Source organism: Corvus brachyrhynchos, unplaced genomic scaffold, assembly GCF_000691975.1.
Source record: "Corvus brachyrhynchos isolate BGI_N302 unplaced genomic scaffold, ASM69197v1 scaffold80, whole genome shotgun sequence".
Lineage (NCBI taxonomy): Eukaryota > Metazoa > Chordata > Aves > Passeriformes > Corvidae > Corvus > Corvus brachyrhynchos.
Window position 1 is genome coordinate 3,063,321 of NW_008236769.1, and position 20,780 is coordinate 3,084,100.

The 20,780-nt window shown below is 36.7% G+C and overlaps 1 protein-coding gene across 3 annotated transcripts in view; it reads left to right on the forward strand.

The window, feature by feature from the left end:
* KCNIP4 (potassium voltage-gated channel interacting protein 4) overlaps window positions 1-20,780 on the forward strand; it is a 296,108-nt gene that overhangs the window by 182,772 nt on the left and 92,556 nt on the right. Inside the window, exon 1 of one of the 3 annotated variants that reach the window (XM_008645020.2) lies at window positions 13,192-13,629. The exons of the other annotated variants lie outside the window; for them this stretch is intronic. Coding sequence (XP_008643242.1) covers window positions 13,518-13,629 — 112 coding nt within the window. The 5' untranslated portion in view covers window positions 13,192-13,517. Of the gene's footprint in view, window positions 1-13,191; window positions 13,630-20,780 lie in introns of those variants that run through there. 3 annotated transcript variants of the gene reach the window in all.

A 20,780-nucleotide genomic window follows, 5' to 3' on the forward strand; every position in this document is an offset into this window, starting at 1 on the left:
GTGTGATCTCTTCCAGGTCTCATACATCCTCATGAGTAGTCACAGTTTCTCAAGTGGTTCTCACTCCCCAGGAACCTGGCCTTGAGCACAGGCAGCTTAAATTCCTGGCCTGGGGGAGACACTTGACAAATGCGTCTTTGAATCAGAAGCACCACATTAAGGACCTGATATTTTCTAAGCGTCCACCTTGAAACATGTTTTTCTAGTTTTCCTGTTTGGTCTCCTAACTGTTTGTTTGCTATCATATTGTGATCCAAACAGTTTATTTTACAAGTTTAAAAAAATATATGTGGGCATAACTGGATGCATTTTTATTTTTACCCATGCTCTTCCTGAATCTCTAAAGGTAGGATTTAGATGCCAGGTATATATTTACCTACAGTTAGTCTCCATCCATAATATGTATTTTCACTGGTGAAATAAAATATTGCTTTTAAATATCCTAGAGGGTTTTGGTTGAAGGACAGCAGTACATTAAGAAATGTAAAGGGTGTACACAGGTTGTGTAGTTCCTGCCTGTCTAAACAGACTAAATATTCATTATTCATTATTAGTTTGGGTGTTTTTCTGTATTGAGTCTTACAGACTTGGCAGTATTTTAACCTTTTTTTGCTGTTTTTCTTAAGCAAAAACCAAATCTATACCACCTTTCCTTTGTTCATCATCCTAGAGATAATGTTTTTGAATTTTAAACTTTTAAATTCTAATACTAGATTGCAGTGTCATGATTTAAGGATATTAGTAATTTTTGCCAAGGGCAAAAGGCTGATTTTAACAAAATAAGTATTAAAGATACAAAAATCCTATGTCTAATAAGGGAAATCAACAACCTTACTAGTGAACTACATGGGATAAGGATTGATATATGTTGGTATATGCAGTATTAACGTTTTCTGAAGTATATTACATGCTATATTTACATATAGGAGCAGTGTCTGTTTAAAGGTTGACTTTACTGTGTGTTAAAATTCAAACACTTGCACAGAAATGTTATTTGAATTGTGCAGAGTGAGAACTGGGTAAACAACAAGAAAGCTTCCAAATGCAAACCAAGAAATTCCTCAGACAAAATCTCCTTTAAAAAAAATGCACACAAACTTGAAAAGCTTTTCTTAATAGTAGTTGTTCTCTTACTGCTGTATTTATGTCATTTAATACATCAGGTCATGATTCTGGCACAAAAGTTATTTCCAGCATTTATTTTACTGCTGGGCAGTTGATAGCTCAGGGCATACAATGAAAATAATAAGGTGAAAGCTAAACTCTCAAAGTGTGGTCATTTTTGAACTAAAAAAGAATGTATTATATCAAATCACTGGGGTCACTGGCCAAGATTTGCTTCATAGAGAAATGTGCAGCTATGCCTGGGACCATGCGTCTCATTTAAATATTTTTATTCTATGCAAAACAGCTCTTGATATAAAATGCTACAGATAGCCTTAGAGTATTACACATTCATGTGTGGTGGTACCTGCCTTTTCTTCCTTTGTTTCAGGAAAGCTGTGTTGCAGAGATCATTGAACAAATCATTAAGACTGTGCATGGGGATGCCACTGGGGTCTGACAGCTGGATCTAGTACTCTTGAGAGTGTCCATTACCCCTTTCCCACGAGTGGGATAAAATTTGTCCTCCTGTCAAATTTTGTCTGACAACTTCTACTCACTCTCACTGCTTGTCAGCACAAGGGATATTCTGAACTATATTGATTTAACCACCAGAAAGTTTAGAAATGCAGTAGTGAGCTGAAGACAACTCCTTCATGCCTAGAGTAGATTAAATTTGTTTTCACTGGGGATTGACAGTTGCAGGGAGGCTGAGGGTGTTGAGACTGTCCCTTTGCTTCTGTGTTTTGCTTTTTTCAAGTGGCCTTTTGCTGCTATATGTCCCTGAATGAAGATAAAACCACCTTAGTTTTTTGTCATCCCATCCTTTTATTCCTTACCACCATCAGAAATAGCCAGTTTAAATAGTACCTTGGGGGGGAAAAAACCCCAAAAACAATATATTGAATTATTAAGGAAATTTTTTGAAAAAAATTGTGATAAATATGGTTTTTGAACTTAATTATCCATAGAGAATGTCTTTCAATACAATCTGTTGTCTACTGGGGTTTGGGATGGGGAGAAATTACTGTATTTATTCGAATTGTTTAATTACTTTAACTTTTCTTCTCCACCTACAATAAAAAGATTTTTAGTTCTTAACTTATTAATACCACTGAGAAACTTCTTTGGGGATCAGTAATTCCCTCACTCTGCTACAAAAGAAACTCGGTTCAACAAATAAGGCCGCAAGTATTGCTTAACCTTTATTGCAGTTGCATTCCCTTTCCCCCAAACAATTAAAAGTGAAAGAAAACAATTTTCCGGTAGTGAGGGAGCAAGACAACCACTGTATTCTGTTGGTCTGTCACTCAGAGCACATACCTCATGTATCTCTTTTGGCGTGTTAGACAATGTAATTCACTAGGAAGGAAAAATGTACTAGACTGGAATTCACCAAGGGAATTTACCAGTTGGCTGAACACCATATAATATAAAATTAACTTACTCCTTTAGCCAGGATCCAAATCAGAAAATCTAAGGAATACCTTTCTGAGGTACTAGTTCTGTGAGCATATCCTGTATGCTTATGTTAAGAAGTGTAAATCAGAATTAGTCATAAACCGTGCTGAACGTACAAAGTTGGGCTGAACTGTGTTGTTTTGTTACTGCGTGTGAGCTTAGGATCTTGTTGAATCCCACACAGCGAGAAATGCAGTTGCTGCTTGACTGCCACTTCTATTTGCATACATCTGGTACGACAGCAAGTTTTGACTACTTCTTGCAACATCTTTGTGCTGATTATGTCAGTTAAACACCACCCAGGATTCATTTCCTTAATTGCTTGGCCTTTCACCTCCTGAGTCTTGCCAGTCTTAGGCTACAATCATGAGATCAGCACTCAAAAGTGAAATGAGCGCTGCTTGCAAAGTATTTTGAGGACAAAAGCTCTGATTTTTGTTTGTTTGGGTTTTTTTTTGTCAGGTTGTATTTTGTCTGATTTAAGATTATCCTTGAAAGCTCACACAGTATCAGATAAGCACCAAAGCAAATGCAGAAGTGACAACATGCTAGGGACAGGGAAACAGACTGTCAGACCTGTTCAAGCAGCCTTGGAACAGCCTAATTATTCTCAGTGTGCTTCAGTGAATGACAGCATGTGTCACTGTCCTATTAGCAAAAAATAATAGGTTTGAAAATACACATTACCCAAAACAAGCATCAGTTCCAGTGAGGGAGTGGGCTGAGATCTGGCCACACTCCTGAGGTACCTCAACTGTAATCTCAACTTCTGAAACTGAAGGGATGCTCAAGTTTCTTTGCTTTTGAGGGATAAACAAGACATAACATTTTTAAATAATTAATACTATTTTCCTGAGAGGAAGTTGTTAATTAAATGCTAAGGCTATGGTTGGCCTGTCATAAAATGTTGCTCATCACTAATTGAATACCTAAAAACTAGGTACTAAATTTTTTCTATATAACTCTTTTGCCTAATTAGAATGAGTTCAGAAAAGAGCAACATGATTGGAAAGCTACGGAAATTGCTTCTGAGGAGATTAAAGAAATTAAAATTCATAGCCTGGTGTGCAGATGATTATTGGGGGGAAATGATTCCTGAAGTATTAATGACAGTAAAAATATTCTTAAAAATGGCTGAGAATGGCTTAAAAATTCAGCCAGTTACAAATCATGTTGGTTTACCACGAGGAAGACATCAGGGCATCTCATTTGTGGAATTTGGGTTTTGCCATGTGCATGTCAAGAAGCATCTGAAAATTAATTTCTCATGACCCACAAATTCGCTGTACATAATGGAATATCTGCTTATCTAAGCTGTAAGCATGGATTGTATAGAAGGTGTGGTAAACCCTACAAAGCTACTAAAGAAGAAAAATTTGATCCCTGCATCAGCATAACACAATCAAGGTTCAAGACTGTGTGTTTCTGTATTTTATTGCTTCCCTCATTTCAGCATCTACAGGAGCCTCAGGATGCTGTGCTTAGTTGGGCGTTATAATGATTTCTCAGGGAAAACCTGCAACCTTGCTTTAACTTACTTAAGTGATAAATCATTGTAAGCTCATTGCTCCTTTCGGGGTTTGGTTTTATCCTAGTGCTGCTTTCCAGTTTGCAAGAACAGCAAAATTGCTGCAGCAGAAAGATTTTCATTGCATTCTATGGATCCTCAGATATCATTGTAGGTTCTTGCATTGGAATAGGGCTGTGAGCCACTGTGTTAGGAGCTGAAAAACATCAAGTTATGCCATTTCTTTTAACCCCTTCCCCATATGTTTTTTTACTCTCTTTCTTCTGTGAAATAATGGGAGTCCAGCTCATGAAAGCTTTAAACTTTCTTAACTGTTAGTACTCTGCCTAACTTATACTTTTAATGGCAGAATTAAAAGGTCTAAGAAGTCTCTAAGATTGCCAGAGTGAAACCTCTGAATGGAAAAAAAAGAAAAAAAAATTTAAAAAAGAGAAAAAAAAAAGAAAATTAAAGCTCCCTTACCTTTCAATTTGGAGATTATATGCATTTATATCCCTGTGTCCTCATCCATTTATTTTTCTTTCTACTACTACCATTTTTTAGGAGTAAACCTGTTTATTAGGAGTCACCTATATGTAGGTGAATTTCAGACTGAGGAAAAGAAAAGGTCTTCAGTGTCCATGTTACAACCCACTACAGAAGGCAAGGATAACCCAGGTTCTTGTTAATAGATCCCTTGGGATTTATTAGAGTGAAACAAAACTGAATACATATATATGTATTTACAAAAACATATATGTAGGGTTTATTTTGGAGCAGTTTGGCTGCAATGGAAAGCAGGTGCATAGGCATCTTGGTTATTACCTGTAGTAATATAAAAGCTTAAAAATAAAATTTAAGAAAATGTAGAAGGGAAAGAAAGAAAGAAAGGATAAGAGTAGATAAATATCACCACGTCTGGATCCATGAATGAGATTTGATTTTTGCAATTTTGATGTCCATTGGTCAAAGTGATGGTCCCAGTCTTGATCCATTGCAGGTGGGGGAAGCCTGCAAAATACAACTTTCAGTGGGTTAATGTATGCTGAGGGTCAGGGGGAAATGTTTTACTCTGATGCAACATTGTGGACCACGGGGCACTTCAGGAGTTGCGGATGGTTTATGATAGCTCTCACATCAGCAAGGCTGAGCCAGCTATGCCCCATTGGAAGGGATGAATGCCCTCAGGTCTAAGCGTTAATGTTCCAGTACTTCCCTGGAAAGCAGTTTTTCATATCCAAGTCATTTCTGTAAGGGAGGACACTGATATCATAAAAAGCACTATCTTGCCTTGCAGGATCTTCTTCTCATTGACCTCTTCCCACATCTGGCTCAAAACCCAGCTTGTTGTTGAACAAAGGTCAGTTTGTCATGTACATCCTCCAGTGGTAGGTGTGCACCCCCTCTGCACCTGGGTAGTTACTTTGTGTATGGTCAGCAAAGCACTCTGCTCTTTTTGCATTCTGCTGTTTTTGCAACTCAATTGTTTTGAGTCATTAACCATTAACATTCCAGTCTCTCACAAGGTGGTATGGACTAAATTCTGAATATTGCATAATTCTGAATGGTAACCACATGTTGCAGATCTGTAGTCAAACCTGTGCATATTTCATATATAGTACAAGTCTTATTATATAGAGCTAAGGGACCAAATTAGGATTACAGTGCTTTCTTTAATGTGCTGCAACCATGTAATATGGATTGATTTACTGTAGCTCATCTTTACAGGACAGATACAGTCATTTTTTAACAAGAACATCAAATGTAGAAATATGTCAGCCACTTCATTCTTCATTTATAATACTTTCCAGTTGCTATGGTGAAATACAGTCTGGAAAAGCCAAGGAGAGAAATAGAAGATTTAGTGTACGTGGGTCATTTTATATCAAAGAAAGGTGCAGCACAAGAAAAGAGCTGCATAATAGTGATGTTCTTATGATTGAGGTTAATAATACATTTATTTTTTCCTTTGGTTTATTTGCTAACCATTCATTGAACCATAGGGACCCAGAAATACCAGTTTTGAAAGAGGTTTTGCACAGGATGAATTGACGATTTTAAATTGAGAGATGATTTGGAGGCTTGGATGATGGATATTCCTGTTCATTAGTAGAATATTAGCTTTTATTACTGGCATACACAGTTCATTTATTTTCTCATTCATCACCACAGAAAACACCTTCCCTTTCTATAGGAACTCCTCTGAGGTCATCTAACTGCACAGCCCATAAATACATAGCTTCCTGGATGTATGGGCAGGCACAAGTGGGTACAGTCATAATTTGGCTAACAGAAAATGACTGAATATGGAGCTGTGAATGGTGCTATTCTGTTCCATCATTTCTGCCAGCTTGATGTGTAGGCGTCCCAGTAGTTTCTTATTTGCATGAATAAAGTGATTGATAATGGCGTCCTCTTGCTTCAGTGTATCATTACAAAAATAGTAGTGAAAGAAGAAACTCAGCAAGTCAGACATTACCATGTTTGTTCCAAATGTGACAAGACTGAAGAAGACAAGAGTTGTACAGGCAAAAAATTGCATTTTGTTATAAGCAGGAAAAGCATATCTTAGTCAGAGGAAGGTGGGTGTCTGCAGCTAACAAACTAGTTGGGTGTGATTGGCCCTTAGTAGTTCCATTATACTGCACTTCTCCTGTGTAGAAATATATTTGTGCCTACAAATTTGGTAGTGGCCATTCCTGCTGCAGCAAGTATGATTTAATACAAAAAAACCCCCAGGTCTTTAGGCTGAAGACACAGTTGCATATTTAGAGATAATTTTATTTGTCAAACAAACCAGTGGGCTTTGCAGTAAAAAAACCAGAATTTGATTACTCACTATTACTAAATGTAATTTAACCTTGTTTAGGAAACATATAGCTGCTCTTTAATGCTTTGCTAAAGCTTAATAAATTAAAATGCTACTGTTGCTCCTGTTGCTACTCTTTGTGAATTAAATGCAAGGACATGCCATTTAATTTACAAACTACTTGTACATTAGGTATTCTAAACATATTTGTATAACATGCTGTATCAATTATATTTTTTTACAAATAAAACCACCGGTAAGTATTATGTTATGAGGGGAGTTGGCAATGGTTTTCCTGTGGGATTCTTTTCAGTTCCTGTTTTCAGATCAGTAATGGCAGCAGTCCTTTGATATAGATCAAAACAAGAACAAAAGCTTCTTAGAAGCAAGTGAGAGCCATGAGGTGAAAATGAAGAGAGGAAAAAAGAAATGAAATCCCATGCCATAGCCTAGAACATTTATACAGCTATAACTGCAATATTATTTTAGTGTAATTTACTTCTAAGTATGAGACTGAACCTTTAGAAACTTGGATATCATATTTTCTTCCTTGATTACAAACCAGTGAAATTTATCTTGCCTGTAGAGATGTTGAATTTTTCCTTTCTCAGCCTATATTCACTTACAGTCATTAAAGAGCTAAGGCACTTCGTGTAAATATTAAAGAGGATATATGAAGCCCGACAAATTTAATCTTAGGTAATTACACTCTACCTTGCTCTTCTAGCTAGCAAAAGTTTCCCTGAAATTCTGTCTGCATGAGTAATCTGCTAGTGTAATATTGGGCTCTTGAATAGCTGCAGCACTGGTGAGATGAACAACATGATTCCATACGTTAGCCTCATTTTTCTAAACATTTTATGAAAGTTACATGATGTTCCGTGATTAGATGTAGCATCCTACAAAGGAGGCATTACATTCAAAATTATTTTACCCTGAGAATAATTATGGAAAAGGTATGTGTAAATTAATTTCTTCTCCTGGTTTTTGAAATGCTTTCTAGTGAACGTAGTTTTCTTCTGCAGATCAGAGAGAGAAACTTTTCTGTGTAGAAAACTGCAGTTTATTGCCTGTGAGTGGATTTCTTACTGGCTAACTAGTAGGATTAAGTTCATTATCCACCAGATAACTTTCCTAATAAGCTCAGATGTGGCATGAACAAGAAGCTGAAGATTTGCCGTTTATCTGACCTGTATGTAGGTGCCCTTTCTGTGTTTGTTTGACCATCTCATTCTCTTCTGGCTGTGCAACATCTCCCTCTGGAAGAAGTGAGTACAGAAAGAAGGGCAGCTAATTAATACTTCCAAATTTTGTTTCTATTTCTAACTCATCTGCAGTTTCCCTTTTTAGATGCATTGGGGGAAAATATCAATTAGACTTTAATGAACTATTACTCCCAGCCAATTAAGACACACACACACACACAAACACAAATTAATTGCAACACTGCAGATTTCATCACCCAGGAAGGGAGTAAAATTCAAGTCAATTAATGAATAATAATACATCCTTGCCTTAAAAACTGTCATTGTACATTAGACAACAGCAAATACAGAATTTCTGTACAGAAATGAAAATCATTATAAGAATAAAGAGAAAAGTCTGAAAAGACTGATACTGTTTACAAGCAGTTGTTAAAAAGAAAATATAGTGAAAAGACATCAAACACTTAAATGTATTTGGAATCAGGTAGGTTCTCTATAAGAGTCAGAAGAAATATGAAAAGATGAAGAGTTTATAACTTCCAGCAAAAATTTCTTGTAAATATTAAAAGTTTTTTAAGAGAACTAAGGGAATTAAAAGAAAATACATATCATTTTACTGTGCTAATTACAATGACAGATATAATCCAAAAGCAACAGCTGACTGGGATTACACTAATTTAAAGTATAAATGAAGTCTGATAATACCAGATAATTTTGAAAGCAGAGGGTAGCCATATTAAATTGTTGGGAAATTTTATATCCTAATACACTAGAAACTGAATTATTATTTAGGTATTATTTAGGTATTTTTAGAATTTGCAATTGTTTTATTCCTTAATTGTTCGATTCTTAGCATCCTATGTGTTATTCTTAAGCATTTGCTACTTCTTTTAATGTGTTAAATTAGGTGGAATTTTTGGTTTTAAATGGCAGTTTTTCTCTGCTCTTAGTCAACTTTGAAATTAATGAAATTTAATTTCCCATATCTAAGCTTTATAAATAATATTTCTGAGTGTTTTTTTCTTTCAAGAAGTAAGGGAGAATTGTTGGTATTCTACAAGCATGCATCAATCAGTTACAAAATGTACTTAGTGCATAATACACTGTCCTATTTAAGGTGTCCTTTTTATATTATTTGTATTCCACACATAAATGATTCTATTTACAATGGTTAGAGTAGCCAGTAATTGGTAGGGATTGTTTGTAGAAAAATTTTAGGACTCCAGAACCAGATCATTCTTGTAGGTGCCACTAATTTAGGCATATCTCATCTGTCCAGTTCAAAACTCACTTGGAATCTGTGCCTTCAGGTAAGATATATCTCCTACCACACTTCAGCACAGATTCCTCTTGACTCTACTTAAGAGAGAAATATTTGTTCTTGTTTTTCTGCAGAGGTCCTGAGTTCCAGCTGAAGCTCTCTGCTCAATCAGGCCAATCTTCCCCTCTGGCACATCTTTTAGCACATGGAGAACAGCCTACTCCTGTAACTGTAATATTGCCTCCCTAGAGCACTTCCAGCCTCCCTGGCCTCCTTTGCCCTTTAGGACTGTCTCTGACAGGTCTCTCTCAACCTTATCAAGCCAGTGTCTGTCCAGATGTCCAAGGTGGCCTTTCTGATCACCCCCCTCCAGAGTTTTCTGAGAATTGAAAACTCCCATTTCATGATTGCTGTGCCCAAGATGGCCTGCAAGCACCCCATTACCCACCAGCTGACACTCAGCAGGACCAGTGGGACATCTCCCCTCATCAGCTTGCTCATCAGCTGTGTCAGGAAGTTATCTCCCACACACCAGGAACCTTCTAGACTGCCTGCTCTCTGCTGTGTTATATTTCCAGAAGACATTTGACAAGTTAAAGTCCCCCATGAGAACAAGGACTAGCAATCACAATACTTCTCCCAGCTGCTTATAGAACATTTTTGTGCCTCTTCATCCTGACTGGGTGGTCTGTAACAGACTCCCACCATGATATCTGCCCTCTTGGCTTTCCCCTGATTCTCACCCATAAACACTCAACCCTATTGTTGCCATCATTAAACTCTAGATAATCAAAACACTCCCTGACATACACAGCAACCCCACTGCCTCTCCTTCCTTGTCTGCTTCAAATCTTAAGGGAGAAGAATTGAAGGCCAGTGGAAGATGCAATGTTTAGATGGGACAGCTTCATAACGAATTCTAGTACTTTCTTTTTTCCTTCATGCAACCTGGTTAAGAATCACAGGGAAGGTTGTGCAAACTTAAATATATTGCTCAATCACCACCAGAATGCATTGAAAAGTCAAAAATGAAAGCTGGATTTAGGTAAAGAGAACAAGCCAGAACAATGCTTGGATATTACAAGATGTCATCCCCTGGTTTCAGTTTTTTTCAGTTTTATGTAAAAATGGTGTTTCCTTTTGTATCCTGGAGGGTTACATTATTGAAAAATTCCTTTGAACAACTTTTAAAATTTATTTGTACTGTCAATACAGGCACCCTGTAAGAATGTGACACATAAATATTTGTTTTTAAATAATTGAAGAAAATGCGAAATGTGTGAGAGAAATTACAATGGATTTTGAATTTAGAAGGATCAGAATACAAAGAGTTGCCCTACATATAGCAGAATTTTATTATCTCCTTCTTCAAGATTAATTTAATTTTCTAATGTTTTGGGGTGTAAAATTTTTTTAATTGAACTTCTTCCAGAACAACTCACATCTCTAAGTAACATTGTTGTTTTAATCTGTTGCATGGCATATTGCAGGAAAGATTTCATATATCACTTCCTTCTCCTTTCCACATAGTTTCTTATCCTTGCTGCTTTGCTTTCTAGGGTTAAGGCTTGGAGATTCACAAATTCAATGTATGGTTCCCCTAACTTAGAGAACTATCCTGAGAAACAACAGGAAAGGTCTATTTCTTTTTTTAAGGACGTATTCTCTGAAGTCAGTAATCAGTTACATTGATTCAGGTGGATGTTCTCAGCTTATGTTTTCTTCTGTTTAAAAATTCTTCTGTAACTCATTTGCTGTGCCGGTAGAATTGGCCCCTAAAACTCATCAAATCAATAATCTTTCTCCGTGTCATTTTTTTTAAATATCCAAGCCTTTCTTCTTGTATGAAAGCAGAAAACAAAACCTTAGCTGTGTCTGGGACCACTTCTTGCTGGGTGACTTTGTGCACGTGGGTTGGCACATTCAGTGGTGGAGTAGAAGGGCCTCTGTTCCCAAGAGTGGGAAGCTTAAGAACACAAGGTGGCCTGAACCTCCTGCATGAAAGGAGAATGTGGACTGACAGATTTCTCCATTTTAATAATTTCCCTGAGACTATTTATTAACAGTAAATAAGGCCTCTTTCACTGATATAGTATGAGTGGGACATTATATTAGGATTATTGTTTCTGAAATACTGTAAACATTTGTTCATGCTTCGTCATTTAAGAAAAAGAACACAAATTTGAGAAAAAGAAAAGCCTAAGTAGGAATAACCTCAAGGAAAAAATAGAAGCCAGAGATGAGAATGAAGTCAAGACGAACATGTCAGAGTCTTAAAAGGAGAAGGTGATATGGAATAGCTAGAAGTTGTAAAGAGGAAACAGAATGTTACTTTTCTATTAAAAGGAGAAGGACTTAACAGGAAAATGTAGAATATGAGGTAAAAATAATGACATATTTGGAAGGTGCAAATGTGGGATAGTGTATTTGGTTTGATTTGCTTTTACTGTGCTTTCCTCTTAGACATTGTTTTAGCTTTACAGGGTAATGGGAAAGTGAACTGACACTCAGATGGAGAGCATATATAAATAATAGAGAATTCATGACATTCTACTATTAAATACCCAGAAGTGTAAAATCAAAGAATATTCTTGCTTATATATTGACTAGATATAACCTAAAATTAACTGAATTACATGCATTTTTGAATAAACAAAAATATGTAGATTCTAGAGTTCTGCCTATAATGTAATTCAATGCGTACAGACTTCAAAGAAAAACAAAAAAAAAGCTCATAATAAATTGTAGACTACATTTTTCTTTCCCTGCTTGGTAGCCCATAAACAATAGATTACTAATGTTACAACTTTTATTATGGTAATTTAAAATTATAATGAATTTCTAAACAAAAATAGAGGTATCTGAGCTTCTTGATAGTTAGCAAGATTCTTTTCTAGTTGAAGGAGTTTAGCAACCTGAGTGGTTGATACTGGACATAATTTATGTAATTCTTTATAGTGCTAGAACATATGCTTTTAATAATAAGGGTGTCTAAAATTATTTTTTTCTGAGGCTTTCCTTCTCTTTATTCTTGTGCCTTGTATACCAGTGGACAAGATTTATTTAAATTATTGGGATGGGCACAAGGGTAAGAATTTAGGCATAACCTTGTATTGTTTATGCATGTGCTGCATAAAGATTCTTCAGAGTGTATTCTTTGCACTGGGTATCCTCTTGGTAATCACATTAATAAACTCAGGACAATTAGTTTTATACAGATTGTGTAATAAATCAGCTGGGATTCCTTTTTCCCTGATGTGTAGCCTGGACAAGATCTTCCCAGGAGCTGTGAAAAATGCCTAACACCCATTCATGTATATCAGAGTTTGGGGTTCAGCACTTCTAGGTTCATGTCCTGAGGCAGAAAAGCACTGGTTTGTTTCTTAATCAATAAAGAATAAATTCTTCCTGGCTGCAGGTCAGGGGTTTGGGCAGTGCATGTCTCCTTGACAGCACTGTATTTTGCTAGCTGGAGGCACTGATCATGCTGATGTGTATTTCTTTAATTCGTATTCTCACTTTCAGTGAAGATTCTAATTAGACTCTGGTGATGCTTAAGAAGAGGAATAGGAAGCGTTTCTCTGAACACTGTTCTTTCTAATGCAGAGGATGGTAGTTTTCTGACATGCAGCATTTAGCATGTGAAAACAGATGTCTGTCTTTAGCAAACTGTCATTTCTCAAACTTAACAAAAATTGTGCTAAGAGAAGCTGGGGAAAGGCTGTGAGGCTGGGGAGAATTGCAGTGCCTGTGCCTGGCAGTGCTGGAGTACTGAGTGCTGATAGCAGCATGCTACCTAGTGCAAGTTTCCAGAGAGCTTTTCTTCTTGGCACTGACACAGCCAAGTCCCTGCTCTGACACAGATGTTCCTCCAGCAGCTCTAAGTAACGCTGCTCGACGGATACAATGTCATACCCAGGGGTTTGTGGTCCACCTCAGCCTTCTAAGAGGACTCGCTACTGATGAAATCAAATGCTTAGAGAAGCATGAGATACAGGGCTTTATCTAACATTTTATCTCAGCTAGAGTGGCTGGTGAGCTGCCACGGCTTGGTATAGTGCTGCTTTACACCACTGCAACTTTCTTCAAAGCGAACTCTTGGTAAAATCCTCTAATTTCCCTCTGATTGCAAACCGGTGTGAAGACTGGAATGATTTGCCTTTTGGAAGAATGTTGACTCTCGAGTGGGAGTCAGAGGGACTACAAACAGTGGGTATTGTTGTGATTATATTTGCATCTCTGAAGCTGCTACATTTGCTGGGACTGATTGATTTTTCAGAAGGTAAAGTGGTCACTTACAGTTTGTGCTGTTTGTAGGTTTGGTGTCTGATCTGCTAAAATAGAGAGCATCAGCTATAGAAGCTGTGAAACGAAAAAAGTGAAAGTAACAGAATAAAAATCCTGGTTTGCTTCTGTTGCTTTTACTTTGTTATTGAAAACAGAAGTAGATGCTAGCATAAGATTTTTATTTTACAATTAATTTACAACTGTCTATGAGAGGATGTTTATTAAAAAAACCTTAAATAGTGAGCATAACACCTGTCAGTTGCCTTTAAAAGCTGTTCAGTGCTACTGAACTTGATAGATTTTAGTTCAGTTCATGTTTACAAAATGCTTTGCTCTTCTGATTTGTGATGCAATTAGAGTCTTGTTCTGTATCTGTGTTTTAAAAATCTGTTTCATAGATAAATACAATACACTGTTATTACAGGGTGAGCTTTAGGGTGAAGCCTGCTCTACACCTTTCAAAAAAAGGCATAGATGTCAACATTAAATGTGTGTATTTTAAATATATATCATGAATATATTTTAAAATTAATGTTGCTTGCTCAGAATCTTGTCTGCACTCTACTATATGGGTCTAACCATTTCATCTACTCCCAAAGAGGGCTTCACATCAATTTATTAGGACTTTTGTTTCTATACAAAGGGAGGGGTTTTTTTTCACATTTTATAGAAATGAGCTATTTCAGGTCAGTTATTAATGAAATTTTTTTGCTGTCAACTTTTCAAGTTTTTCACAAAATGTCTATTAAGTCACTGAAGACCTTGCTAAAAAATTCTTGCTTTTGTCATTATGTTTGCTCATGTGAGTCCAAACCAATCCTTTTTGCTGGGTAACTGCTTTCAGTCAGAATCACACAGCCAAGGGGAGCACTCCAGTTTTCTGGAACATTAACTTTTCATCATAGAATAGGATCTTTGCTGGATGTAGATTCAAATAATAACCTCATAAAATTGTTCAATGCTGATAAAATTTGAAATCTTTAACACAGCACTTATATAGTTACTGAACTATTGAAATAAATCAATAATCAAATAAAATTTTAAATCCTTCAAACTGTGTGTGGTAAGAATATATCTTTGCTTTGTTACTATATAATGTATTGGTTATGGAATTACTTTTTCAATTCTAAACAATGGGTAATTTACCCCTCACAGCAGTGCTCACTTTTAGGTTTTTTTAATACTCTGGATGTGTAACATTTGTGACATGTAAAAAAATCGTCATGGTTATGGATTAACTTCAGCTTTATTACATATGGTAACAAATAGGAAAAAAAGATTGAAATGCAATTTGCTTTTTTTAGTATATGTGGAGTAAGATCCTTTTCCTGATTCTTCACTGGTATTGCCGTTATGTTTGTGGGGAAAGGTTTTATATGATTTCAACTCTATTAAATCACTTAAAAAAAAAAAATTCTCCTGGTACAAATTACAATGATTTTAATAATAATAATAAGTTCAAGATGATCTATCGATTGAAGTACAGCTTTTTGTTTTAATGCACCCATTAGTGTCATGGCATTTCCTCACATGCTAATTTCACTCAAAAGTACCTAGCAACATAAACCAACCCCTAAATGTAAAAAGATTAAACTTTGTAAGGTACAGTTGATATATTTATAACTGCAGTGTGAGTAATTCCAGTAACTTGGGGGATTTCCAGTTCTCCTGGGGCTGATCTGTGCTAACCAACTCTTCCATGTTTGGGTATTTCATTGAACGAGAATTCTGCACCAAATGCTTAAGGAATATTTTATAGTGTATTCAGAACTAGTGATTTGTTGTTCACCTGCTGAATGCAAGGACAGGTTTTCTGTTCATATCCAAGGAGGAGCACATTTAAAATGCCAGTGTTGATCTGGAAACCAAAATGAGCAATGAGTCCTGCCCATCTACCACATGCAGGCAGGTCATGGGTCATATGCTGAAACAAATCTGTTCCCATAGTTAGGCTTTCTGATGCCTTAACATGCCTGTCTTAACATCCCTGATATATTGACATATACTGCAAATATCCCTGAAAGAAAGGACAGCGTGTCTGATGGTTGCTAATACAGGGCAGAGAAGACAGATAAAGGACAAATCCTTAGCTGCTAACTTGGTACAGTTCCGCTGATTTTAGTGCAGCTATGGTGAAGAAGAGCCTGACTTGCCCTCATCTTCATGAGAAAACAGGAGAACCCAGTCAATCTGCTTAGTTTTACTGAATAAACTGATTCACAGAATTAACTAGGTTGGAAAAGACTTTTGACATCATCAAGTCTAACCTATATTATTACAGTGTTCAACAACTGGCAGGACAGAGAAACCTGATTTTACCCTGTGTCCCATACTAGGGACTATGTTATTCTGCTTCATCCATTCTCCACTTTCCAATAAGCAGAAAAGAGACCAGAATGAAGATAAAGCTGGTTCAGTGGAGCCAGCAAGCTATTTCAGTTAAAAGGACAGAATTGAATCAATACAACTTTTACTAGGAGAGATTGAAACTCCCCTTTCCCTCTCCTTCCATCACTTTGAAAGTGGTTTGACACTGACCATTATCTTCCCTCCAGCTTCCTTGCCTGGAGCTTTTTCTGCCTGGCAGCTTCACTCCAAAGCTTTTGTTTTGTTACTCAGGCTGGAAGGAGAGGAGAGGAGAGGAGATCAAACTGAAGCAATGGAGCAGAACAGTAAAGCAACAGGGCCAGGCTTAGAGGGAATTCATCCACCAGAAACTTGGAGGGGAGAGATGGCAAAATGAAGGATTCACTTTGCATTTCTGTATCCAGAACAGCTGTCAAGTAGTAGCTATGGAGAGAGATTATGTAAACACGTGTGAGCAACTTTTTAAATATTAAGGAACTGCATAAATCAGTCTTTGAAAGGAAAAACTCTATGTCTTTTCCTACATCATGCACTGACTGTATCTTGCAATATAACATCTCTTACAGAAATGTTTTTCTTTTACTTGAGAATAGAATTGGCCATTGTTGCAATCTATTTTAGACTCCATTATTCCTTCCCTTTTCCTTACACTAATCTCTGACAGTCTCCACAGCTTGTTGTTATCTTTCAAATGCTTATCCAGATATAAATGTCATGTTTGGCATGTGAATGTCCCATGAACTCCATGTCTTTTGGTTAGTAGGACTCACTGGTGTCTGTATGTCTTTCAACTCAATAGGCTATCAAGGCTGGGTAAGAATATTTGATCCTTAGTTTCTCCTACTGTGATGCAAACAAAAGACCAGTTCACTTGCAGTTATCAATAAACATATTTGGGTGCAAAGTCAGCTTTGTGAGTAAGTAATTTGTTGCTTTATCTAGAATCTGGAAATTGATGAAGGGGGTGAATAGAGGTAGTTTTTAAGAGAGGTAGTTTTCTGCCTTAGGATATATCTTCTCTATGCAGGTACAGAAAGATCTTTTTTTTTTCTTATTTTATCTAATCTAATCTAATCTGGATGGACAGAAGTCACCTCTAGTTCAAAAATTATGTTAGTGCATTTATCTGTTCTGTCACACAAACTGCTAAAATGTGGCCTCTCTCATAGTTCAGATACTTAAAAGCACAGAGAAGGCATTAGGTCTGTCTGCAACCATCTGTGTTAACATGTTGTTAGTTACCCTTAGGGCTTAGCAAAACCAGTAAGGTTTAAAATATTGTCTGGAGTGCAGTATGACTCTCACCCTTAGAAAATGACTGATATGGGGTAAGACATACTGCTGAGAAATTCTGTATTGCATCATATTCTGTAAGAAAAAGAACACCAAAAAGCATGGGAACTTTGTCCTTCTCTGCATGTGGCTGACATGAATGATCCTAATTTGAATGTCTTCATCCACTGGAAACTGTGCTACAAGTCCAGCTTCCAACAGACTCTCCTATGCTGCTCCCTCTCCTGCATAACTTCTCTCTGCCAAATGGGGTGCAATGTAGCATAATTCTACAGTAAACAGAAAGGCAAAAAATATGCCATGCAGCAGTACCTTTCCCCTTGCCTTTTCTCAGCAGCTGCTTATAACACCTGGTCTCAGTAAGCTGTTCAGTTAACATGTGGTGGAATGACCACCTTCTGCTTGTCTTTTCTTCTTCTCCATACAATGCAGAGTTGACAGAACTACTGTATTCTGAGTAAGCATCTGTTACCTGCCCCAAAAAATTCTGTTCATGGGTGCTGATGTCCCAGTGCCAATTAATGGCATCAAGGTATATAGCATTATTAGGTCTCCTGTGATTGTTTGTGCATCTGCCACACCTGAAACGAGAATAATTCCCCCACCATCAAGTATATTAGCACCTGTGCACATAGACTTGGTTTGCTGCATATGAATAGATGGAAGGTGTTAAGGTTCAAATGCTATCTTTCCAGTAGCACACTTCTCCTCCTCAGAGACAAACAAACTGTATTACATGTTTTCTTTTGGTTTGTTTTGCCCACCCTCCTTGTAAACCTTGGCAGACATTCTGGATTCAAGGTCTCTAAAGGAGAGTCAGTCTACAGAAGTATCTATGGATTGCACAGCAGAGAAGAGTTACTTTAGAAGACCAGATGTGAAACTGCATTAAGTTGCTGCTTTGGTTAGTAGGACTCACTGGTGTCTGGATTGGATTTAAATCTGGTTGGATTTAAATCAAACCTTGATCCAAATAGATGTAAAAATTGAGATGTGAATTTCAATATGCACATTTATATAGATGTATATCTGTGGGCTTATGTTGGACACAAGACAGGCTGAAACTTACTGAAACATGAAAGATGTGACCATCTTAATAACCAGACTCAGGGTTGTTGATGATGTACTATTTACTCTACATCTACCCTCAAAAAATAGGCTCCTCCAGGCTTGGGAGAATGATTATATTTGGAAAGCACTGTCTTGATTAACCTTAACATAATTATATTGAAAGTGAAATTTTTACTTTGTTTTGCTTTCCTTTTAGTTTAGCTGTTTTTCTACCTGGACCTAATGATATGATAAAAGTGTAAAATAATGTGCTTGGTAGAGAACAGCAAAAATCATTCTTTCATGTCAAAATTAGGGAAATCAAGCTTTTTATCAAAATAGGAATAAAATGGGACAATTTATGTAAAAGTTGTGAGGAAGGGCCTTTTGGTTTATGAAGACCTTTTCATCAACTCATTTCCATGGACTTCTTCAGGGCATTTTAACATCCAGATCAACTGAATCACTGAGGAATAGGTCATTTTAGATCCATATCAGTCTGAATTAAAAATTTAGATGCTCTGTGAAAAATGGTGAGAAATATTTCAGAGATGCTACAAATATTATCAGGAATATTTGTGTAAGGATAATGGATGTCCTGTCTCTTCACATGGGAGTTCACAGATCCTCTCTGGTTCAGGATCATACAGTATATTTGCCTTCTAACTTGGGTAGAGCTCTTTTTGGCTGCACTGTTCTGGGAGAAGCCTTCCCCACAATCATTAGAACCTCTACTTTTGGTCTTGATATTTTTTTGAGAAAATATTCATACTAATAGTCATTTTAGATTGACTATTTGTAAGCAGGTAGAGAAGTTTGCCCTTGTATTAATCTCTGCAAATATAGAGTTGCTTTTGAAGCAACTTCATTTGAAGTTCCTTTAAGAATTCTGAGTATCCATCTCGAGGTTATTCATCCAGATATGTCTTGGCCATTTCTGGACAAAATCACATGTGTTTTGAAAGGAAAGGAGGTATTTTCTCCCAGAATATAGATACAAACACCCAAAATAAATGTAGATGACATATATTTGATACCTGCAGCAAAGTCTGCTTCTAACCCCCTTGCATCTCAGAGCATGGATACCAGGAACTTCCTACAGAATGCCGTTATCAAGGATTTTCCCTGTGCTCTCTGCCACTGCTCCATGATCAGGCTGCTTTTAAAATGTAGCTCTGGATAAAATAATTCATTTTAAGATGACAAAAATTTGTTATGACAAAATATGCTTCTGAAAAATACCTACACTTGGTCATCTGAGTATAGGTGTGGAGAGAAAAGCATTGCCTAATCTCTAATGTACTTTAGGGCTGAGAATGTAGAAGGCCTTACTGTTGGAATAAGATATTTGCAGACATAAATGATCATTGCCTAAAATTTTATAGAACAAGATTAAATATACACAATGATGGAATGACCGAATGAAAAAAACTCCATCACAATGTACTGATAAGAAATAATGCAGTCACCTTTGGTCTCTCAAATCTTAAATTTTTTTTTTCCATTTTTGATGCACTTTTTGACCAGAATTCTTTGGCCTTTTAATCAGATATGGGAGACACTCAGTGATTTTGTAGGGATTTATGTATCTGATTATGTGTAGACCTATTTGAAACATCGAAATTTACAAAGCAGCTGCATCTATTCCATGTCATGCAAAAATAATAACATAATTTGGAGACATTATGCTACAATTTTATTGTCTAGTATGCATTTTAGCTCATAATAAAAATACTTATGGAATTACCTTGGGGAAAAATTGCAAAAGCAGCCATAAAGCTCATTTTGCAGTCTAATCTGTATAACTGCTTCATAGAGCAGCATGAAGAAGCACAGATGAGACCATTCTGTTTATAGAAATGAAATATGTCCTTCCAAACTCTGTACTCTGTGAACTTTTAGAAATAGGCCAATAGTAGATTGATTGCATGTGTTTTTGCATATGTGTACATTTCGTGCAGCAAGAGGAATAATCTAAAATGAAGACCATGTGTACCAAATTTTAACAGTAAGTAACCTTTAACAGATATGATATCTCAAGATAATGACAACTATATAATGGAAGGCCTGACATAGGTACAAATAGGTCACCTTTAATGTTTCTTTTTTAAAAAAGCCATTACTGATCAATGTCAGTAAATTATGCTTCTTCTGAATAATATATATTTTCGTGTTAAAATGGTAGACTATTTTTCATATTGATTATTTTATAATTGCTTCTAAGTAGATTGGTATTACAGCTGGTGATGGGGTCCGAGGCTGTGACCCAGGAAGAGGTGACCGGTCTGGGGAGATGGTCCCGAAAGGAATCACCTTCCCGAGGTCCGGTGTCTTCCTCTCAGCTGCTGGCAGAGGGGCCCTTGCAGAAGCTGTCAGCTCTTTAGTGATTATCAGCTCGTGGTTTCAGCTCAGCTCTGCAGGGCAGCCTCCAGGGCA